The 25700-nt window shown below is 35.6% G+C and overlaps 1 protein-coding gene across 1 annotated transcript in view; it reads left to right on the top strand.

The window, feature by feature from the left end:
• Positions 1 to 24896, top strand: part of MetRS-m (Methionyl-tRNA synthetase, mitochondrial) — a 93215-nt gene extending 68319 nt beyond the window's left edge. Inside the window, exons 5-6 of the mRNA XM_073960855.1 lie at positions 6266 to 6460; positions 23907 to 24896. Of these exons, the coding sequence (XP_073816956.1) occupies positions 6266 to 6460; positions 23907 to 24454 (743 nt within the window). The 3' untranslated portion in view covers positions 24455 to 24896. The remainder of the gene's footprint in view (positions 1 to 6265; positions 6461 to 23906) is intronic.
• Positions 24897 to 25700: the final 804 nt, after the last annotated feature.

The raw sequence follows: 25700 nt of genomic DNA, 5'->3' as shown, positions 1-25700 counted from the left end.
CAAACTTCTTTATCTTTGTGACCCGACAGGAAACAAGAAAAGCAAGCTTAGCAGAGATTGTTGTTGTAACAGTGTTTATACGTGTTTAGGTCCCAAATATAAGCGGACAAAACTAAAACACCCCCCCCAGAGTTGAGGCATAACGATTGAAATTAATATTTCGTTGCTTATCGTTTATTCTGAATGACACAAGCACATGTTTTAGGAATAGGGGATATCAAATTATTTATTATTGCAGGCGATATTGCTTTCCAGGGTATGTTTGCGGTTTCAAATAAATCTTCTTTGGATTTTGCAATTTTTTTGGTTGATTTTTGAGTTAACGATCTCCCAGAAGTCCAAATCGAGAGCTAAGATCAGGCGCTTGGGCAAGCCAATAGAGAACTTCTGTCGAATTGTTTTTGCACCACTCCTTAACCACTTCCGATACATGTTTAGGTTCGTTATCTTCCTGGAATGTCCATCTAAGTGGCATCTCTTCTTCGGCATAAGGCAACATCGCGCTTTTAAATTCGTTACGGTACTTGAAACGTTCCATAATTCCTTTATTTTTATGAATTTGTCCAATCCCTTGACTCGAGAAAAATTTCAGATCATTATTTTACGCCACCATGATTACTGTGCCTTTGCAATATTAAGAATTTAACCGTTGTCCATTTGGTCCACGCCATATGCTATCTGAATCCTTTTATTTAAACTCATCTTTATTAAAAAACAGCACCGTCCTCCTTTTTTTGACACTACAGTTCAGATGGGCCGTGGCGAACTCCAGTCTGGCTTTTTCATTTTTTGTCGATATTAACGGTTTTTTGCTGGTCGTTGACTGAATCGTTCTTTTGCTAATTTTTGAATCTAAGCGATTTTGTATTTGACCAGAAGATGCTGTAGCAAAATGTTTGGATGAATATGTACAATATCGGATAATGTATTGGTATAGTCCCCTTACAGCGGTACCTCCCGATGTTCAGTATTTTAAGGATTTAAGCCACATTTTCCTACTATAGTCCGGCTAAAATAGACATTGAAATAGCAAAAATTCCCACAGAGCTAAATTTTGGTGGAGAGATAGGGTTTGCCATTAGAAGCAACGCCCTAAAAGTCCACATCGATCCCATGTGTGCAAAAAAAAAAAAAAATTATTCGGGGTCAAAGGTCAAATTTTAAGGGTTTTTAGGTTTTCGGATTTATTTCTTGAAAACGGTAGATCTAATCAAAAAGTGACTAAAGTAAATATTGTAGACAGAAAAATTATCTACGAGTTTGACCTTTATAATTTTTTTCCTAGAAGGAACCATTCTTGAGATATAGCAGTTCTAAAAAACACATGATTTTTATGCACTTATAAGGGAAATATGCACATATTTAGACGAACCGACAAAAATAAGCGAAGTAATCGGGTCTGTCCCCCCAAAAAATATATATTTTCTTGAAGAGCGAAATTATAGCTATCTTCTAAAAAAAAAATCCAACAAAATCGGAGTGTGTTTATTAGAGTTATTCAATGTTAGAGTCATTTTATGCAAAAAATAGCCCATTTAACCCACATGTATAATCGAAAGCCCAACGGGAACGACCCCAATGAAAACTCTCCGATTTTTTTCAAGTTTTGTCCGAAGGTAGGGTTTGTTGCGCTGATTACGGAAATGTATAATTTTCAACGTTTGCGGATCCGGTTCGCCGGTTATTCGACCCGAAAGGCCAAATTTAAAAACCTGGTTAGACTCGGTTCTACTGAACCGATTACTGCAAAGTGCATATCGTTTGAAAGCTTACGGAAGTATCTAACACATAGTGTCGTTGCTTTAACCGGCTCGCCTCATAATGTACTTACGCGGCTAATTTTTTATTTGACCTTTAGATCGTGATATCTCGAAAGTGGTAAGTCTTTTTTAAGAATCATAAAGACCACTCTTGTAGACAATTATTGAATCTACAATTTTTTAATTTAGCCGGCTTTTGCTAAGTCTTACCGTTTTTGAGAAAAATTAAAAAAACTGAATAATCCCTCCAAAAATGACCTTTGACCCCGAATAACTTGTTTTGCACACATGGGATCGATGGGTACTTTTAGTACGTTGCTTCTAATAGCTAACCCTAGCTCTCCACCAAAATTCAGCTTTGTGGGAATTTTTGCTATTTCCCCCTTATACGCATGTCTATTTTGACCGGACTAACTAAATTTGCTGTAATTTTGTATTTAGGGTTTCTAGTGGCCACAAAACTTTTCCACCAAAAAATGTGGACCTGGGTGCACGTTTGAGTATATTCCCCATATAACGGTACCTCCCGATTTTTAGTATTTTGTGGATTTAAGCTACATTTCCCGAAAATGAATTATTTCTCCTGAAATAATTAATAATTTTTTGGTATACAAAAAAGATATATATAAAAAAGATATAAATAAATAAAAAGAAAAATACAATTAAAAATTACAACTTGGTTTTTTTAAAAAAATTTTCTTTTAAAAAATGTATTGAGGGTGTGCTTAAAATTTTGGCCGATACTGTATGTCTACGAACGCATCTGCCATACTATCTTATGGAGAGGTCGTAGACACACTTTGTTATCTTATGTGTGACAAGCAAACTCAAATACTTATCAGTCTGCAGCATAGATTACATCCTGTAATCTATCTCAGACATACCCCATATAGCAATGGAAAGTCTTATCTCGCTTTATTATATTCTTGACGAGAAGGTCCCCACTACACACGTATCTCTTTAAGTGGACTGTATATTAAAAATATATATCTGCTTAACAAATTAATCTATCTCCTCTATACTTGTAATCCTCACCAAGACATTAGCTTTCTTTATTAGAAAGTAAACCTGTTCGTACGTGTACACCCTCTATATCTGTACCTCCCAATTTTCAGTGTTTTGATGATTTAAGGTACATTTTCTGAAAATTAATTATTAAGCCTGAACTAATTAATAATTTAATATCCTCTATGCCTATAAGTTGTGTGTGTATCTTCCAGAATAAAGGATACGCCACGAAATATTGATTTCGCTAGTTGTTTTGTTCCTTGAATTGGGGGTGCTTTAGTTTTGTCCTCTTATATTTGCAAAATGTTTTTGAATTTTATCCTATTTTATTAAATTCAGAATTCCGTTTTGTGTTTTTTTTTAAGAATAACGATGTAAATAAGTAAAAACAAAAAATTACCACCTTGTTTTCTTAAAAATAGTATTTTATCAAGAAATGTACTGAGGGGTTCTCTCGTTTTGGCCGAGACTGTATGCTTGAAGTTCAATGTATTGCTCCATAGGGCTTTAACCCACTTAGCCGAGAAGTTTTTTTTTGCGAGAAAACTTAAAATTGTTTACGAAAATTATATTCTTGAGACTTTTTAAGCATTTTTTAATAAATAACTTTTTTCTCTAAAACGTATAGTTTTCCTGCAATCGGGCCTTTTTTTAAAGTTCCAAAAACTTTGGAGGGTTATATAGGTGTATCCTTATATTCCAAACCTTTGGTTTTTGATTGAGAAAATAATTTTACTATATTCCTAACAAATCCCTGACTTTATACGATTCTAACATTTACGATTAAAATTTTATCGCATATTTAAAAATTTCATCAAAAGTCGATTTTTCGAATAGCTTGGGTTTTGGGCCAATTGCGTGGAAATTTATATGTCAAATAAATCTTTATAAGCGTGAAATGACAGATAACAGGCAATACTATAACAAAATGCAAAAACCCCACAAAAATATTCGCAATACCCAGAGTTGTACGTCAATTTTTGCAACCATTTTTTGTGGCGTTTAAACGACCAGTCTTTATCTGCGTTAAGGAATGGCCGCTCATATGGTTGCTGTAAAAAATTAACTCAACTGAAAATATGTGTTTTTCATTAAAAAATTCACTTTCCTTTCCCCCTTCCTTAAGATGAAGATTTTTTTAGTCATTAATAAGCAAAATTTCTTCACTCATTCCTGCTACAAGGCCCTATTGTATCCTCTTTAGCAATTAGGCAGAATATTTTCAAAAAATAGTTCCTCTTTAAATTGGCTATTTTCAATTTTCATTAACAAGGGTATGTGTAAAGCATATATTAATTTCGAACATCAGCACATCAAACAATCATGAAAAATAATTGATTAAATTGAATAACACACAACTAAACAAATCATCCTTTCTCCTGTACATTTACATATTTCCACTATATGCTGTTGGAGTGGTTTAGCTGATTTGGCTGTTACGTGTAAAGTTCTCCTCCCGCCCCTTCTTAAATTTTCTGCACACAATTTTTGGAATCAAAACTGCTGAGAGGCATCGAAGTACAGGTAAACAACACCATTTGAGCGGGTACACAACAACAACAACACCAGCATTTAGTGTGCCTTTAATATGCCAGCACTTAGCCAGAACCAAAGTGATTTGATTGAATGTTGCTGGTGTATTTTGATGAGTTAAGCACATTTGACGAATGGGAAAACAAGTCTAGATTTTGAATTTTCTCGCCATTTTTGTGTGTGTAGAAATGTAGGAAATGCATGTGTGGGGAGTGAATATTTAGCGGTGGCGTTGTTGGCAAGCTTAATGGGTACATGAACTTGCACGCAGAGAAGAGATATTGTGGGATCAATCATATTCTAAGTACAAAATGTGATATTTTAAAAATGTAAAACTTTATATTGTTGTTGCAATAATATATTTTGTGTCATTATAGTGCCTGACACAAAATGTTGAACCATACAGCAATATAATTTTTTATATTTTTAAAATACCATATTTTGTTGTGTGTGTGCGCCGAAATATCTATATAGAGATGATAGGATGAGTTTGGAAATTTAATCCACTTATTGCCATTGGTTGTTTAAGTGTAACATGCAAATGGTTGCAAAAATTGACGTACAACACGGATATTTTCCCATAAGCAATTTAAAAACAGTTTTGGTGTTGTAATTTTCGATTTTGGATGAAAAATTTAGATACATATGTGATATAAATGTAATCATAACTATTACATCCTTATAAGTTCAGGGATTTGCTAGGAATGTTGTAAGAGTATTTTTTCATAGAAATATTACGATGAGCTTAAGTTGGGCCACTGTCTGTCACTCCTTGTGATACGCATCGGGATCACTCAAAATTTGGGTTAGTCGCCGTGTTTGAGCTTTCGGGGCATTATTGGGGGAAGCATGGACTTGCTCCTGAAAAAATATGTCAGGACCAAAAGGGCTACATTTGATGAAAATGTCAAAACAATCCCCGATCATCCTTCAACCTGCACGAAAATGTTTAACTTTTTAGAGGGAGTTATCTGAAGGTGTTGTCCGATATAGATCTTGTTGGAAATTGATGTACGTTTGGATGTAATTTCAAAATGTGTAAAACTCGACCAAATCGAAAATTATCTTGCAGCTGTGCGAAAAATTTTCGAACTTAATATATGTTTGGAAGAAATGTTACCAAGGTTTGGACCAAATCAATCACTCCCTTCGAGAGTTATCTTGCACTCTATTGGACAAAATATTACGAGATCTAAGGTGTGGACCAAATCTATTAATACATTTAAGAATTATTGTTTGCAGATAGACGGACGGGCCTAAATCAACATGAAATTGTCTGAAATGGATTTCGTGTAAATATACTTGGGGTTCAAAACCATGTCCAGGTTTGATTCACAGTCCACAAAATATGACATTTGAACGTGAGGACAAATACTCCTCAGTGTAATGTTGGTGATATTTCTGGCCTGTTTCTCTAAGACTATTCGAATTAAAATTCGTTCGTTGTTGAATCCAGTATTTTTCAAAAAACAAAGGTGTGGTAGTAGTTCGAACGAATTTTAAAACTGCTAGAATTTAAGTTTACGTCTACCCCAAGGCTCATTTAGTTACGTTACCCAGAAAACGAATTCAGACCTTAATCTTCATTTACAGTCAACAAATTTTGTGCGAAGAATCCATCAAAGAAAGAAGGAAATTATAAAATATTCCACACCACGCATATATTCATGATAGAAGTGAAATAGATAGTTGCTATTTATTTTTAATTAAAAATATGTTTTGACAGCAAATGAAGGCCTGAATTCGCCTTTTGTATCACTTACCTAAATTCGCCTTGGTTTAATCTAATTGAAATCTTCACAATGTACTTTACTGTGTTCTTTAACATTAAACGTTGTATTTAACATTTATATAGATATATTTATATATTTTACATTAATATCCTCCACCGAAGAACATTTTCATTAATATCTTGCTTTTGGCACTTTTCTTCTCCCTTTCTTCCTCATGTTTCTGTACTTTAGATTATAGCAGCGTTAAGGCAATGCGAATATTAAATGCTGAACTTGCCGACACCATGGGCAATCTGTTATCGCGGGTTTGTGCAAAATCCTTGAATCCACGACAAATCTATCCACGTCTGCATACAGCCCAACTACGCGATATTATGACAACGGAAGCAGCACAACATTTGCTGAAATCTCTGGAGCAACTTAAAGGTAAGTCTTTCATTCTTTCATTTTTTCCACACAGAAGTGGAGGTTTAGTTGTTGTATTTTTTTTGTTACTATTGTATAAGGTGGTTGGTTGGTAGTAGTAGTTCCGTTGCATTGGCTGCTGATTTCCATTGCACCTAAACCGTAAGTAGATCCTTTAAGCCGCTTGTTCGTTCGTTAGTGGTGTCGAAGTTGGTGGCTTCTTGAGTAGACGAAAAATTGTGTTTTCTTGAGAACGTGGTTTTTCACTGAATGCACTAAAGTAGTGTTATTATTGCCACCAAAGTATGCCATGCTCATTGCCACAATCATCATCATCATCGTCCTCATCATCAGCTTCGCAGCCTCGTTAACCATTATCTTCATTGCACTTGCACTTTTACATCCTTTGGTCTTTCCTTGCTTAACCTTTTCCTGTTAACCGTTTTTCTTTTCTGCTTCTTGCCTCTGCACTCTTATCATTCATTAACATTTGATTAGCAATTATATTACTTGAGAGATAAAGTAATTTGTGTTGTTATTGGTGGCGGCGCTACCATTATGCTGAGCATTAAAGTTTACCCGTTGAAAGATGGCAGCAGTGGTGGGAATCAGCATCGACTACATAGTTGGCTGGTTATTAGTTTTTCCAATATGTTTCTATAAAAAAATTGCGTGAATAGGATATTGTTGCCTTCCAAGATTGCTCGTGCTGTTTAACTTGGGACCACTTTACAATATATTGTTGTTGCTTATTATCACCACCACCGCAGGAGTTTTTTTTTGTTTTCCATTTCCTTTCATTACCGCAACATATTTCTGAAAATATAAAATTTTTATATGGAAATTAGATATTAATGATATTATTTAGAAATATGGAAATGAAATATTAATTATTAAAGATTTTTAAGGGACCAGTTGGGGGTCGTAGTCGTAATTTTAAAAGGTAAAGGTAAAAAATTGTGTAAATTCGACCGAAATATTATTTCCTTCACAAAAATGAGAAAGACACGATATCGATACCCAAGTCAGACAATATCACATTTTCTATGTTGGCAAAAATACGCTGAGAGGTATTGTATGGGACATTTCCAGAGTATTTCAACCATATAAAACTTCTCTAAAAGTGATGTCCTAGAAACGTCGTTCGGTTTCCGTCACAAAGAGTAGGCACAATATCATTGAGATTAATATGATTGGAAGTGCACACATTGGTGGAGAAGTCTCAATTGTCCCGTCGAGGATTTTTGTGAACAAAATTTCTAAATTTCTTTGGTATTTACATAAGTTCAATGGTATGGGATTTTTCAAACCAGTCGAGGAAGCAGCAAGCCAAAACAACATGAGAAAGCTACACCGGACAGTATATAGTCCCACAAATCGAAGGTGTACCAGGATCCAAGGAGTAAAAGATCGTAATTGTATATCAATGAATATACCGTGTAACCATCCCGGCTTGAAAAAAAGATGGTTTACCGACGGAAGCTCTACAGGCCGACCCCGTAATCTCAACTCAGTTATTTCCATCTCACATCATATCAGAAACATTACCTCCAACATGTAATAAAGGCATCGTTGTAAAACTACCCAAAAATAGCGCCAGGAATGAATTTAACATCTGGAGAGGAATAACCTTGCTCAACACCAGATACTAATACAAAAAGAATCCAAAGGAAAGTAGAAAACATTCTGAGAGATACATATAAGAAATCGTTAAGTTGGGACGGATCGAACTCTTTACACCCTCCACCATAAAATAGTTTAAACTAAAATTGAATAATTAATTTGATAACTTCAAGTGTCAAGTTACAGTTAGTTCGTTCAACAAATGTAGCTAAATACTTCGAAACACTTAAAATCGGAGGTATCATTATATGCGGGCTATGCCAAAACATGGACCTATGTTGACAATTTTTGGTGGAGAAGTTTTGTGACTGCAGGGAATGTCAAATTACGGGCAGTTCAGTCACAAAATGTAACTATGTGTTGATGTGTTAAAAATACCAAAACATGGACCTACAGTATCGGCCAAAATTAAAGCACCCCATCACAAGACTTTTTCAAATGATATTTTTTTAAGAAAACAAAGTTGTATTTTTCTTGTTATTCATTTATATCTTTATTATTGAGAACACAAATTTAAAATTTCGGTATAAAAAAAAATGGTAATAAAATTAAAAAAAAAATAATTAAAAAATTATGTTTATGATTGCACTAAAATAATGGTTTGCACTACAAAATCGCTTAGATTTAAAAATGAGCAAACTACCGATTCACAGAAGAGCGGTGGATGCCGGCTTATTCAATCGACGGCCCTTTCATATCGACAAAAAAATTAAAAAAAAACTGGACTGAAATTCGCCAAGACCCATCGGAACTAGCGTGTCCAAAAATGGCGGACTGTGCTTTTTTCTGATGAATTTAAGTTTAATTTAAAGGATTCTGGTGGCATAAGGCGTGGACCAAATGGGCAAAGGTTAAATTCTAAATATTCCAAAGGCGGAATACGTTGGTCTGGATTTTTTTTTCTTGGGGCAAGGGATTGGATCAATTCATAAAATTAATGGAATTATGAATCGTATCAAGTATCGTAACGTCGTTTTAAAAGGTGTGATGTTGCCTTATGCTGAAGAAGAGATGCCACTTAGATCGACATTCCAGGAAGATAACGAGCCAAAGCATGTATCGAAAGGATTGATTCCAAAGCAATTCGACAGAAGTTCTCCATTAGCCTGTCCAGTCCCCTGATTTTAGCTCTCGATTGGGACTTGAGGGAGATCGTTAACTCAAAAATCAACCGAAAAAATTGCAAAACCAAAGAAAATTTATTCGAACCCGCAAAAGTAGCCTGGGAAGCAATATAGCTTGAAATAATTAATAGTTTAATATCGTTTTTGCATACAGGCTATGCGTGTGGCATCCAGAATAAAGGATACGCAACGAAATATTGATTTCACTAGTTTTTTGTTTTGTTTATTAAATTAAGGTGCCTTTATTTTGTCTACTTACATTTGCGACTTGAAAAGATTTTTTGAATTTAAACTTTTTTATTGAATTCAGAATTCCTTAACAGCCTGTTCATGTATGTCGACCGAAACGTTTTTTGCGCTTCGGAAGTGGAAAAAAATCATTTTCTGTTCATGGAAACGAAAATCTATGCGACCGACAACCCATACGAAATTACACGTAAACGTACACTTTTTCATTCAATTTGGGTTTATGTATTTCGATAGGACTGTCTCTTATAGAAAGAGAATGTCAAAATCACTCACTTGCTTTATAGCTGCCGAGTAGAACGTAAACTCGCGAATAACACCGAAAATCTTAAAACAAATTTATGCAACACATTCTTGAAACAAAATAAAAATTTTATAGACACGTTTTTATGGCGGTTTCATTCATTATTTTGAAGAAATCAATAAAATAAAATAATTCAGAATACCGACACATTTTATTTTTCAAACAAAACAAATCACATATATTCCTATGTTTGTATGTACATACATTTTGTTTTCATTTCTTATTTTGCTCTCATTTATGGAACATAGTTGTAGAAATGTACATTTAAATTAGTAGTATTTCACATAGGATACGTAACGGCAGTCGCACGATAGTTTGCGAAATACATGAACGCATTTTTACACGGAAGTGAGTGCCTGCTTTCCTTTCGTTCGTTTGTGTTTTTTCAATAATAAAGATATAAATAAATAAATAAAAAAGAAATATACAAACAAATTACAACCCTGTCTTATTAAAAAAATTTACTGTACTGTACTGGAATATAAGTTTTTTGGTCACTAGAAACCCTAAATGACAAATTTAGCTAATTCGGTCTGAAAATGTGACTAAAAACGTCAAATTACCTGAAATCGGTACCGTTATGTGGGGGCTATACCAAAATGTGGAACGATCATCGAACTTGACCTGCCTGTAAACATAAGACGCATCTTCCCAAAATTTCAACGTCCTATATTAATTTTTGTGGATGCTAAAGTGATTATAACAGACTGACGGACAAATTTAGATCGGGTCAGAATTTTACCCTGATAATGAATATATACATATACTTTATAGGGTCGCAAAATATTACTTCAATACGTTACAAACGTAAAAACAAACATAACATACCCTGCATTCTATGGTGGAGGCTATAACAAGTTGGCTTCAGATTTAATAGAGGCCAACCCCCGAGACGTCAGTCTATAGAACAGTCGAAATGTAGTTGAATAGGTGCTTAGTATCGTGCGGGCCCATGCCGCATACTGTCTTGCACGGTGCGATCGATTCCCGCCCAATATGAATTTAGGCGACTGCAATATCCGGAGCGTAATTGAGTGGTGTCGAATGTGACCCATAGAATTTTGGGACAGTTTGTGGTCGGAATTCTGCTACCATCGACCCTGAAAATCAACTCTATTCCATACAGCGTCCATGGGGTGAACAGAGTGGCCGTCGATTTAGTGGGGGATATATGCATATTCCTCGCGTGGAAAAAGGTGGTAAGATCGGTTAAATAGGAGTTCAGTCTCTCACAGATGTCATCAGGGTAGGTACCTGAGGCCAGGATTGTACAATCATTCGCATACGTTACGATCTCAATGCCGTCTGGAGGGGGCGGAATACAGGAAAGGTAGAGGTTAAACAGTTCCGGAGATATCACCCCTCCTTGGGGAAATGCCTGTTTCACTCTACGGGGCTTGGATTTCTTGTTCCTGAATTCCACATACGACTAGCGACCACACATATAGTTGATTATCCAACGCTTCAGACTTGGCCGGAGGGTTGTCTGCTCCATGTCCTCGAACAGCGTGGAGTGCTTGACAGTATCAAAGGCTTTTGATAAGTCAAGCGCCACCATCACTGTTCTATCACACGGCCGCTCCTGGTTGAGTCCTCGACAAATATGTGTGGAGATGGCGTGCAGCGCTGTTGTCGTGCTGTGCTGCTTACGGAATCAATGTTGATGATCTGCAACTTGATAGCTATTTCTAATGCTGGGGGGGGGACTAAGACCTCAAGGGTCTTCGCTACAGATGACAAGAGCGAAATCGGCCTGTACGATTCACCTTTGCTGGCATCCTTGCCTGGCATCAGTAGCTGGACCACCCTGCCCATTTTCCAGACTTCGGGAACAATAAGGGTGGCTAGCGACAGTTTGAGAACTTTAGTGAGATACTCTACTCCCGGCTCATCCAGCTGTTTCAACATTACTATGGAAATTCCGTCAGGGCCCAACGCTTTGGATGATTTAGCGTTCCTGATGGCATTCGCAACATCATCCACTGTAAACTGTGGTGGTTCATCCTCGGCAGGAAAATACTCTTCTCTTCGCCCTGTCACTCTCGGGGTGCTCGACAAACAGTCGATTGAAGTAACTTGCACACCTCTTCGGGTCAGTCAACGTAACGTCGCTAAACGTGACTGAGGTCCTGTCATCCCTCCTTCCGGGGTTCGAGAGTGACTTAACCGTTGTCCACAATTTACTTATACCGGCTCCAATGTTGCAACTCTTGAGATGATTTAACCACTTGTTCCGCTTATGTTCGCCGACCAGCCGTCGTCAGTGTTGGTTCGACGAAGCTCATCACGCTCATTTCCTAATCCTGTCGCCTCTGCTGGGAAATTTGGTCTTACTCGTATACCCCCAGGCTGTGTGAATTGAAACACTTTTTTCCCAAAAATGTATGTATTTAGGGGGTCTTCAGGATTTTGGGCGTATGAACTTGCCAGGGGAGGTACCTAAAGGAAGTCCAATTTGGAAAGTGCCTTATTTTGGGAGTTATTCCTCTCGATAGGTCCATTATATCAGGATTATATGTGGGCGATATGATGCCACGAAAAACATCACATCGCCATAAACAGGGCTACTAGGAGTACCTTCGGTAAATATTTCCAAAGGATTCTCACACAGACCGTTAACCACACTAGGGCCCTCTAGGGTACAGGACCTGTAGTCACCATCTCTGAATTTCATCTAATATTCGAAGAAATATTACGATATGCAAAGTGTGGACCAACGCAGTATTCTTTTGGTGAGTTGTCGTGCGCACCAGCCACTAGTTTTCGGGTCATTTTCTCAAGAAATATGGGTTTGCCACTGAAAAAACTTGTATCATCGTAATAAGGGCTTTGATTGCAACCTGTTGCAAGAAAAATCAAAACGATTCGAGGGGTGGTCCCACCCTGCACATTTCCGAAATTTGGTGTGGGAAGTATCCGAAGTAGTTGACATATATAATCCATATTCTAACCTGAGCTATATCTCGTAGAAATATTACGATGTCCAAAGTATGGACCAAGTCAGTTACTGCCTTCGAGAGTTATCATTTAGCCAAAAGTTTTGAACTTTTGTGGGGGAGGTACCCAAAGGAGTGAACCGATAAGGCCCATCTAATAGCTTGATTTAACTTTGGGCAGAATATTACGATTGCCAAATATGGATCGAATCGGTTTATCCGTTCAAGAGTTACCGCGCGCTCCATCCACAACACATGCAACCATAGCGTGTTTTTACATCTTTCAGGCAATTTTTCAGGAAGTATGGACTTGCCCCTGAAAAAAAAACTCACACCGTCGTAATAGGGGCAGCGAATACAACTTGTTAGACCAATAATCAAAAGGATTCGAGAGGAGGTCTTAAACTCCGTTTTTTTTTAATTTTGTATTCGAACTTTATCTATGTCTGGTAGAAATATTACGATGTGCAAAGTATGGACCAACTCGGTTAGTCCCTTCCAGAGTTATGGTGAGCATAATTTTTGCGAATAAATTTGAACTTTTGTGGATGAGGTACCCGAGGGAGTGGGCCGATATGGCCCATATTCGAACTCAAATTAGTAATTGGAGTAACTAGACCATTTCCAATTTGATATCTCTAGATATCAATTTTTCAATGTAATCTCCTTAGGCCATTGAGTTCGATTAATTCAATTAATTTAAATCTCACAAATAATTGCCTTCGCCCCTAAAAAGACAAAAAAAAAAACTCAAAAATAAAAAAACAGTTGATTTTTGCGGGTTATGGAACAAAGCATATATTGTTCATGGTCAAAAATTCTAAAATATTGGGAGTTCCAAAGAAACCTTTTGCAAAAATTTTCTAAATATTGTGATAATCAATTCTTTAGAAATTCTCAAACTGTAAAGTGCTTATTTCATGTTTTTCAGCGGTATTTTATGTCATACATTATGTAGTGTTCTAATGTATCACATGGTCGTTCCCGTCCCCACTATAGTTTCTTGCTAATTTGTTGACGTTTTATGATCAATATTCAATAATGATTGGAAATACATGTGTATTAAAAATGCTACGGCAACTCTACGCCTGCAAGTAATGGCTTGGTTTGATGCAACACACAAATCTATCAAATGCCTAAAAGTATGCAGTAAATCCAGTAAAATCTAAAATTCAACAGTAAACGAAAACATAGAGAGCATTTTCTTGTTTTTATATTTTTTATACCCTCCACCATAGGATGGGGGTATATTAAGTTTGTCACTACGTTTGTAACTACTCGAAATAATCATTGTAGACCCCACAAAGTATATATATTCTTGATCAGCGTGCAATTCTACGTCGATATAGCCATGTCCGTCCGTCTGTCCGTCTGTCCGTCTGTCCGTCTGTGGAAATCACTCTAGCGTCCGAACGGATCGACGCACATACGAGTAATATAGGCCAAAAGTTGATCAAAACTCAACATATAAAAATCGCGTTTTTAAAAACAAACTATTGGTAAACAGTCACTTGACCCTTTTCCCCATTCGCTATGACCATCCGCAACTATCTGCGGTTAACCAATCCAAAGCAGCAGCCGATTGAACTCAGCTATAATGAAAGCAAAAAAGTACATTCTCAAATATTATAAAATGAAGTGAACATTGAAATAAAAATATTTTCGCGAAAATTTATAATTTTCAAGGTTTTTTGTTTTTGTATATTGTCCGTACAAGATAAGCTTATAAAAGTTCCAATTTGTTTTTGCAGCTTCACTCTTTAATAATGGTGGTACGTCTCTTCCTTCATGCATATTTTTTATGAAAATTTTTAAGATACCTCAAATTTCAAAATCGAAAAAGTGCATGACGCGAACGTTTGCGGACCATAATTACTTTTGGTGATTAATGCACTGAAGTCTCCTACATTAGATCCAATCATAATATATTGCGCATTTTTGCGCCATTCTGAAAAAATCTCATTTTTATCAAGTAAAACCATTGAATTATTTAAATATGGAAGTATTTAAGAAAAACATTTACAAAATATAAATATATTTTGGTTCCAGCGTTCGCCAAATCTACTTATTTTATTTGTACTCATGTGTATTACAGCTCATGAAAATCGCCAAAGATAATTGTTTTTGCATCTTCACTATTAGTTTATTGTGATACATCCCGTCATTCATAGATATCATCCAATGGTGAAATACTACATGATGCTAACGTTTGTGGACCATAGTTACTTTTGATGTTTTATGCAAGATTCTGCAGATTATGTTGATTCAAAGATAATACGCTACGCATAGTTGCGCCAATCTGAAATAATCATTTGTTTCTGCAGTTAAACTGGAAAAATTTATGTAAAACAATTTAAAAAAAAAAAATAAAAGAATATTTTGGCAACGTTTGCCAACACTAATTTTTGATCTGTCTTATAGCCGGGGCTCTTATTTATCAGACTAAATCAAAACTTTTGATAAATGTTTACGCCATTCGGAAAAATCACTGGTTTTTCTGAAGTAAAATTGTAAAACAATTTAAAAAAAATTACAAAAATAGTTTGGCAACGTTTGCCAACACTAATTTTTGATCTGTCTTATAGCCGGGGCTCTTATTTATCAGACTAAATCAAAACTTTTGATAAATGTTTGCGCCATTCGGAAAAATCACTGGTTTTTCTGAAGTAAAATTTAAATAATTTATGTTAAACAATTTAAAAAAAAAATACAAAAATATTTTGGCAACGTTTGCCAACACTAATTTTTGATCTGTCTTATAGCCGGGGCTCCTCTTTATCAGACTAAATCAAAACTTTTAATGAATGTTTGCGCCATTCGCAAAAATCACTGGTTTTTCTGAAGTAAAATTTAAATAATTTATGTAAAACAATTTTAAAAAAATTGCAAAAATATTTTGGCAACGTTTGCCAACACTAATTTTTGAACTGTCTTATAGCCGGGGCTCTTATTTATCAGACTAAATCAAAAATTTTGATAAATGTTTGCGCCATTCGGAAAAATCACGGGGTTTTCTGAAGTAAAATATGGGTAAGACAACAAGTGCGCACTAGGGTTATAACTTTTTGCACTTTTTTGCAAATATCAAAAATACCACCACATAGCCGTGTAGAAATAAGGTAGGTAGGTTTGTACCAATTTTCAGCTTGATCGGACCTATACTACGCCTTTAGTGCATTATTTACCTCATATCCGATGCTAATATATATGGGAGCTATATCCAAATCTGGACCGATTTTCATTATTTTCTACAAAAATAGTCCTGGGACCAAAGATATGATTTGTGCAAAATATTATATCAATCGGATTATAAATGAGGTTTTTAGGAGTTTTAATCAACTTTTAACATATATTACTCCTATGTGCGACGTAGGTTGATGAAACTTTGGGAAAATATATTATATGTACGTAGGACTTTTGGTATTGAAAGCGGGCTATGTAGGTCCACGCTTTCGTATAGCCCCCATACAAAATGACGCGTGACGCGTCGTCGTTTTAAGGAGTTTTTAAGATATTTGTCCCATTTTACCACCGAATTGGTTGTAATTTGGTACTTTGTGTCTCCAGAGGCCAAAAAACATTCCTACCAAAGTTGGGTTATATAGGTCGACGTTTTGGTATAGCCCCCATATAAGGCCCCATATAAAGTACGCGTCATTTTAGTATATTTTGAATGTATTAGACCCATTTGACCGCGGAATTGGTTGTAATTTGGTACTTTGTGTCTTCAGAGGCCAAAAAACATTCCTACCAAAGTTGGGTTATATAGGTCCACGTTTTGCTATAGCCCCCACATAAGGCCCCCTTTATAGTACGCGTCATTTTAATATATTTTGAATGTATCCGACCCATTTGACCAAACAGTCGGTTGTAACTTTGTATTTGTGTTTCCAGAGACTAAGAAACATTTCTACCATAAAATTTTTATATAGGTCCACGTGTTGATATAGCCCCCATAATACGATATCTCCCGATTTTCGATATTTTGAAGGTTTTAGCCTCATTATCACACCGAGATGGCTGAAATTTGGTATTTAGTCTTCTTTAGGCTTATAAAACTTTCCCCCAGAAATTTTTAGGTATAGGTCCACGCCATCATATAGCCCCCATAGAACGGTACCTTCCGGATTTCGGTTTTTTTAAGGTTGTGGTCACATTAATCCACCGAAATGGCTGAAATTTGTGGTGGAGGGTATAAAAAGTTCGGCCCGGCCGAACTTAACTCTTTTCTTACTTGTTTCTTACTCACTTCTTTCCCATCAAGTATCAAACATCTTTTCTATGAGTTAGCATCTGTTGATGAATGCGTATTACAATACACATTTAATTCAGTTTTAATTTATTCGCTCTATTATTTTTTATTGTTATAATACCACTTACTGGTCTTGAGTGGTTGACGGTAATCAGATTTTATTGTTGTTCATAGAATACAAAAACGGAAATAAACAACAAACTAAAATAAATAAAAACAAACACCACTATAAGAACACCTTACTTTTTTAATGCTTTGGTTTACCGGGCAGCTGTGGTCATGACCGGCATTTCAGCTGCTTAACCAATGTTCTCTTTTCACTTGTTATTGCGTTCGTAGTCAGCCGTTTAATGTAACATAGCCAACATAGCTAGAGTACCTGGTTTACCATCACCAACAACATCACCATAAATTATGCCCCTACACATCACACAATCTCTGTTAAAGGACATTAAATTGCTTTGCATGCACTTTAAAACCAACTACCACTAGTTCCACCGGCATTAATTCAATCATCTTACAGCATTTTACTAACGCATAAAACAACAGCAACACCATTGTAACCGGGCTTCCATCATGCATACTCAATCCAGCTCATAACCACGGAGCCAACCATCACTTTGTTCATCCATTCATCCGTCCATCCAACCATCTATCCACTCGTCTATCCTTTTCACTTAGTCAGGCATCTAGCCAGCCAGTCAACCAGTCATCATTGCTGGTTAAAACAGTTTGTTTTTTTTTGTTCTGTTGTTCTTGCATTTGTTTCTGCCACTGTTCAGCATCAAACCAATTACAATTATTTCCATTAAATTCATATTGCTACTCTTAGCTCGCAATACGCTTAAAGAAATATGAGGAATGGTGGTAATAAGTTTGGTAAAACAATAATAAAAGATTTTTAGAAGAACTGAAAGTTTTCGTATAGAAGAGGAGCTTAAGGCTTCGTATAGAAGAGCTGAATATTTTTTAAGAACTCAGGAAAATATTTTTCCAAAAAAACTGTCAAGATAAAAAGCATGGATTTTTGTAAAATATTTTTTCCTCAAGGAGCTTCAAGATAATAAGCGTGGATGTTTTCAAGAATAAGGGCATGTGGATTTTTAAGAAATATTTTTCGAGGACTCTTGGGCCTTAACGTAGATTTCTTAGGAATATTTATACAAGGACTCTCAGGATAAAAAGCAGGATTTTTTCAAGGACACTCAGAATGAGTGGATTTTTAAGAATATTCTTTTAAGGATGATCAGGGCAATAACCGTTGATTTTTAAGAAATCTTTTTCGAGGACTTTTGGGCCTTAACGTAGATTTCTTAGGAATATTTTTACTCAAGGTCACTCAGGATAATTACCGATAATGAACGGGGATTTTTGAAGAATGTTTTTAGGGACTCTAAAGGATTTTTCAGGAATATTTTTGCAAGGACTCTCAGGGTAATAATCGTGGGGGTTTTCAGAAGTATTTTTGCAAGGACTCTCACGATAATTAGCGTGGATTTTTCAAGAATATTTTTCAACGAGTCGAGCACAATAAGCGTGGGTTTTCTCAGGAATATTTTTTAAGGACTCCTAGGATAATAAGCATGGATTTTTTTGAAGATAATTTGTTGGGGGACTCTCACGATAATAAGCGCGGATCGTTTTAATAATATTTTTTTAAGGTCTCTAAGGATAAAATTCTTGGGTTTTGTTAGAAACATTTTTTAAGGACTGTCAGGATAATAAGCGAGGATTTTTCTAGGATTTTTGGTCAAGTAGTCTCAGCATAATAAGCGTAGATTTTTTCTAAAATATTTTTTCAAGCACTCCCAGGAAAAAAGGTGTGGATTTTTTCAAAAATACGTTTACAAGGAATCTCATAATAATAAGTGCGGATTTTTCAAAAAAATATGTTTTCAAGGACTCTCAGGATAATAAGCGTGTTTTTTTTCAAAAACAGTTTTTAAAGACTCTCAGAATAATAAGCGAGGATTTCTCAAGGACTCTCAAGATAATAAGCGCAGATTTTTTCAAGGACTCTCAAGATATTAAGCGTGGATTTTTTCAAAAATATTATTTCAATGACTTTTAGGATAATAAGCATGGGGGTTTTCAAGGACTCTCAAGATAATAAGCGTGGATTTTTTCAAAAATATTTTTTCGCGGACACTCAGAATAATAGCGCGGATTTTTCAAGATTTTTTGTTAAAGGACTCTCAAAACAATATGCTTGGAGTTTGTGTTCAAAGACTCTCAGGACAATAAGCTTGGATTATTTTTCAAGATTTTTAGTTAAAGGACTCTCAGGACAATAAGCTTAAATTTTTTTAAGATTTTTTGATTAAGGACTCTGAGGAGAATAAGCGTGGATTTTTTCAAGATTTTTTGTTTAAGGCCTCTAAGGACAAAAAGCGTGGATTTTTTATAGATTTTTTGTTCAAGGACTCTCAGGACAATAAGCATGGATTTTATAAAGATTTGTTTGTTCAAGGACTCTCAGGACAATAAGCGTGGATTTTTTAAAGATTTTTTGTTGAAGGACTCTCAGGACAATAAGTGTGGATTTTTTCAAGACTTTTTGTTCAAGGACTCTCAGGACAATAAGCGTGGATTTTTTCAAGACTTTTTGTTCAAGGACTCTCAGGACAATAAGCGTGGATCTTTTCAAGACTTTTTGTTCAAAGACTCTCAGGACAATAAGCGTGGATTTTTTCAAGACTTTTTGTTCAAGGACTCTCAGGACAATAAGCGTGAATTTTTCAAGACTTTTTGTTCAAAGACTCTCAGGAATATAAGCGTGGATTTTTTCAAGACTTTTTCTTCAAGGACTCTCAGGAAAATAAGCGTGGATTTTTTCAAGACTTTTTCTTCAAGGACTCTCAGGAAAATAAGCGTGGATTTTTTCAAGACTTTTTCTTCAAGGACTCTCAGGAAAATAAGCGTGGATTTTTTCAAGACTTTTTCTTCAAGGACTCTCAGGAAAATAAGCGTGGATTTTTTCAAGACTTTTTCTTCAAGGACTCTCAGGAAAATAAGCGTGGATTTTTTCAAGACTTTTTCTGCAAGGACTCTCAGGAAAATAAGCGTGGATTTTTTCAAGACTTTTTCTTCAAGGACTCTCAGGAAAATAAGCGTGGATTTTTTCAAGACTTTTTCTTCAAGGACTCTCAGGAAAATAAGCGTGGATTTTTTCAAGACTTTTTCTTCAAGGACTCTCAGGAATATAAGCGTGGATTTTTTCAAGACTTTTTCTTCAAGGACTCTCAGGAAAATAAGCGTGGATTTTTTCAAGACTTTTTCTTCAAGGACTCTCAGGAAAATAAGCGTGAATTTTTTCAAGACTTTTTCTTCAAGGACTCTCAGGAAAATAAGCGTGGATTTTTTCAAGACTTTTTCTTCAAGGACTCTCAGGAAAATAAGCGTGGATTTTTTCAAGACTTTTTCTTCAAGGACTCTCAGGAAAATAAGCGTGGATTTTTTCAAGACTTTTTCTTCAAGGACTCTCAGGAAAATAAGCGTGGATTTTTTCAAGACTTTTTCTTCAAGGACTCTCAGGAATATAAGCGTGGATTTTTTCAAGACTTTTTCTTCAAGGACTCTCAGGAAAATAAGCGTGGATTTTTTCAAGACTTTTTCTTCAAGGACTCTCAGGAAAATAAGCGTGAATTTTTTCAAGACTTTTTCTTCAAGGACTCTCAGGAAAATAAGCGTGGATTTTTTCAAGACTTTTTCTTCAAGGACTCTCAGGAAAATAAGCGTGAATTTTTTCAAGACTTTTTCTTCAAGGACTCTCAGGAAAATAAGCGTGGATTTTTTCAAGACTTTTTCTTCAAGGACTCTCAGGAAAATAAGCGTGGATTTTTTCAAGACTTTTTCTTCAAGGACTCTTAGGAAAATAAGCGTGAATTTTTTCAAGACTTTTTCTTCAAGGACTCTCAGGAATATAAGCGTGGATTTTTTCAAGACTTTTTCTTCAAGGACTCTCAGGAAAATAAGCGTGGATTTTTTCAAGACTTTTTCTTCAAGGACTCTCAGGAAAATAAGCGTGGATTTTTTCAAGACTTTTTCTTCAAGGACTCTCAGGAAAATAAGCGTGGATTTTTCAAGATTTTTTCTTCCAGGACTCTCAGGAAAATAAGCGTGGATTTTTCAAGATTTTTTGTTCAAGGACTCTCAGGAAAATAAGCGTGGATTTTTCAAGATTTTTTGTTCAAGGACTCACTGGACAATAAGCGGGAAATTTTTCAAGACGCTCAGGACTACATGCTTGTATTTTTTGTTCAAGGAATCACATGATAAAAAGCTTGCATTTTTAAAGATTATTTGTTCAAGGACACTCAGGAGTGTTTTGTCAAGATTTTTTGTTTAAGGTCACTCAGGCCAATAAGTGTGGATTTTTTCAAAAATTTTTGTTCAAGGACTGTCAAGATAACAAGAGTGGATATTCAAGACATTTTCTTCAAGGACTCTCAGGAATATAAGCGTGGATTTTTTCAACATTTTGTGTTTAAGGACTCTCAGATTTTTTGTTCAAGGACTTTTGGGACAATAAGCCTGTTTTTCAGGATTTTGTGGATTTTCAGAACAATAAGCGTGGAATTTTTCAGGATTTTTTGTGCAAGAACAATAAGCGTGGATTTTTTTTTCAAGATTTTTTTACAGGGCTCTAAGGACAATGCGTGTTTTTTCAAGGACTCTCAGGAAGACAATCTTGCATTTTTCAAGATTTTTTTCAATGATTCGCAGAACAACAAGCTTGGTTTTTTCAATATTTTTTGTTTTGTTTTTAAGAGTTTTTTGTTCAAAGACTCTCAGGACAATAAGCGAGCATTTTTTCAAGATTTGTTGTTAGAGGACTCGCTGGACAATAAGCGTGGAATTTTTCTAGATTTTTTGTTCAAGGACTCTCAGGACAATAAGCGTGGATTTTTTCAAGATTTTTTTTACAGGGCTCTAAGGACAATAAGCGTGTTTTTTCAAGGACTCTCAGGACGACAAACTTGCATTTTTCAAGATTTTTTTCAATGATTCGCAGGACAACAGGCTTGGTTTTTTTAATATTTTTTGTTTTGTTTTTAAGATTGTTTTCTTCAAAGACTCTCAGGACAATAAGCGAGCATTTTTTCAAGATTTGTTGTTGAAGGACTCGCTGGACAATAAGCGTGGAATTTTTCAAGATTTTTTGTTCAAGGACTCTCAGGACAATAAGCGTGAATTTTTTCAAGATTTTTTGTTCAAGGACTCGCTGGACAATAAGCGTGGATTGATTTCAAGATTTTAGTTCAAGGACTCTCAGGACAATAAGCGTGGATTTTTTCAAGGTTTTAGTTCAAGGACTCTCAGGACAATAAGCGTGGATTTTTTTCAAGATTTTTTGTTCAATGACGCCCAGGACTACAAGCTTGGATTTTTTGTGCAAGGAATCACAGGATAAAAAGCTTGAATTTTCGAGGACTCTCAGGAGTGTTTTGTCAGGATTTTTTGTTTAAGGACACTCAGGCCAATAAGCGTGGATTTTTTGTTCAAGAACAATAAGCGTGGATTTTTTCAAAATATTTTGTTCAAGGACTGTCCTGACAGTGGATTTTTTTTCAAGCGTGGATTTTTTTCAAGATTTTTGTTGAAGGACTCCCGGGACAATAAGCGTGGATTTTTTTCAAGATTTTTGTTAAAGGACTCCCAGGACAATAAGCGTGGATTTTTTTCAAGATTTTTGTTAAAGGACTCCCAGGACAATAAGCATTGATTTTTTAAGATTTTTTTGTTAAAGGACTCTCATGACAGCAAGCTTGCCTTTTTAAGATTTTTTGTTCAAATACTCTCAGGACAATGAGCGTGGATTTTTTTCTAGATTTTTTCTTCAAGGTCTCTCAGGACAATAAGCGTATTGTTTTTAAGATTTTTTGTTCAAGGACTCTCAGGGCAATAAGCTTGGATTTTTTCAAAGTTTGTTCAAGGTCTCTCAGGACAACAAGAGAGGATTTTCAAGATTTTTTGTTCATTGACTTTCAGGACAATAAACGTGAATTTTTTCAAGATTTTTTTATCAAGGACTCTCAGGCCAAAAAGCATCGATTTTTTCAACAATTTTTGTTGAAGGACTCGCTGGACAATAAGTGTGGATTTTTTCAACATTTTTTGTTTTGTTGTTTTCAAGAGTTTTTGTTGAACGAAATTTTTTTCAGCTTGAGCTTGCATTTTTTAATGAATAAAAAAAAATTTTTAACGAATAGATTTTGTGAAGAAATTTTTTTGAAGCAATGTTTTCAAGGAAGTATATTTTTTGAAGGAACCGCAGAACCATAGCCGTAGATTTTTATACTTATTTTTCAAGGTCTCTCAGCGCAATATACATACATTGTATTTGTCAAGGACATTCAGTTCAATAAGAGTGGATTGTAACGAATCTCAAGGATCTGATATGTACCTTGAAGCTGATTACTACTACTTAATATTTTTTGAGCTATTGATGCATAACATGCATTAGTTTCTCTCTTCATTTAACTCATCAATTTCTTTCCTCATTTTCTGTTTCTCTTCACACTTTTCTTGCATGCTATAATTTACCAAACTTATGACGCCTCTTTTCCAAAGCTTGTAAAATTGTGCGCAATGTGAGTTGACAGCTCATAAAATGTAATAAAAATTAAGAAAGAAAATCTAGAAATAAGATAAACCACTAAAGATGTGCTTTAATAATAACAATAACAATATTTTCTATTTTATTTATTTTTACTGCCCCTTCTTCGCATTCTTTTACACATTGTGCTGGATAAACTTTAAAAAAAAACTCTATGACAATGGCTTCCCTGCTATTGTCCGGCATTCATTCTATGTTGGTTATGTGGTGGTGGTGCCCTAATGATGATGTTGCCGCTGGTTCGTATGCTTGCTGCTGATGCTGGTTGCTGATATTGTGGAAAATTTTAATTTTGTCATTCATTCACATTTATTCACGCAAATCGTCACTGTCCTGCCAATACCCCACCCCATCCTTTGACAGCCAAATGTAGCCAACATTACGACGATAGAAATTTTTATATGGCCGTTGATTACATCATGACAACATTGCATGCTGCAAATAGTTTCTTCGAAACCTCCCGTCCATGGGAGTTGAAATTGAAAACGGTTACTGAACCAGCTAAACGTAGCCTCTTGTATCCGCCTTCTGATGAGAATGCCTTAAGGCTGGAAACAATCATTGCCATGACAATGGACACATTGCGTCTGTGTGGCATTGCCTTACAGCCCATATTACCGGGTATTAGTGGGCGTATGTTGGATAAATTAAGTGTGCCTTGGAATCAACGTTTATGGTGTAATTTAGACGATCATTTTGGACGTATAATAAAGAATGAATGTGAACCACCAATTGAGGCAAGTTTAAGTCGTGCCGATGCTGTACTATTCCGTCGTATTTATCCTAAAGATGATGATGACATTGATCGTAAAGATACCATTGTTCCAAAGAAGAAGGGAAAGGCGAAAAAGTCGGAATCGAAAAACAAGACCAACACTTCGAGTGAGGGTAGTAAAAAAGTAGCTCAATGAGCTGGAAATACTATCGCAGATAAATTGCCTTATTGAAGATGATGGCAAATAAACCTAAACAATGCTGTTACCTTATCTACACCATGTTGCAGACCCTGAAGTTTGTTTTTATCTATTGTGTTCCTGCTATAGTTTCCTTTGCAACTGCCTCCATCAACCCTACCCAATCACTATCTCCTAACGCCGAACAATAGCATTTGTTTATATTTATTGCTTAGTTTTTTTTATTATAACTATTATTTAATTCTTTTGTTTATTTCTTGCAAATGGGTTGGTTGATACAAGAAATGAATACCTGCACACCGCTATCATGTTTGTGGTAGTGTTGGTGTTTTGAAGAGAGAAAAATAAAAGGCTGCGTGTTATCACAACGTCGCACGTAAATATAATCAATTTTGTACGTTGAGATCCTGATAAATGAATAAAGGAAAAATAAACTCTATTTATTGATTGTGTTTTATTGTTATTATTACATTAAAGTGCAGGCAAATAATTCCAAAGGATATTAAAAGAAGAAAGCACCTCCTTAAATAGCGATTTATTATTTGTTATCTACTAGCAGACCCCGGTCCGCGATGCTGGCCCGTCGTAATGAGTTTTAATGACAACTTTTTATCGACTTTGTGCTTGACAATTCAATAACAGGCATTTTCTACCTCACTCCTTCGGTCCATAGTCTAACCGGGAAGGATTTTAAATTTATCAACAGATTTGGTCCGTAATCATTCTTTTCTCTTACGGACTTTATCGGATTTTTCGCCAATTTATGATTTTTAGGATTTATTATCGTCCATGTCCCTGTCTTTATCCCAAAGGCGTTATAATTATAAAAGTTAAAAAATTGGTTAAGTCGAATTCTCCCGCTCATTGAGACTTATATGTTGAACCTCACCATATAAGGAAATTTTTAAAATATGGAGTTTTTCTTGATCGGGGGCGCAACCACCGTTGTCTCTAAAATTAATTTGCAACCCGATGCACTCATAAGTTTAGCAAATACAGCGATTATAAAGTAATAGGCCCCGAAATTCGTCTACAAATATATAGCATTTTGGACCACGGGACATTCCTAAACAGGGCTACGGAATCGAGCCATTTTTCCTTCGACTCCGACTCCAGGCCAGTTTTTTTTCACGACGGGGTAATTTCATGTACCACTGAAAATTAATAAAACCCTCCGATGACTGAGAAGGTCCCTAGGGACCTTTTTGCCTTTTCAAACTGAAACTACTACTTCGACCACTAC

This window comes from Musca autumnalis, unplaced genomic scaffold (genome assembly GCF_047663935.1).
Source record: "Musca autumnalis isolate F117 unplaced genomic scaffold, ASM4766393v1 scaffold_1, whole genome shotgun sequence".
Lineage (NCBI taxonomy): Eukaryota > Metazoa > Arthropoda > Insecta > Diptera > Muscidae > Musca > Musca autumnalis.
This window is presented reverse-complemented; position numbering and strand designations above follow the sequence as displayed.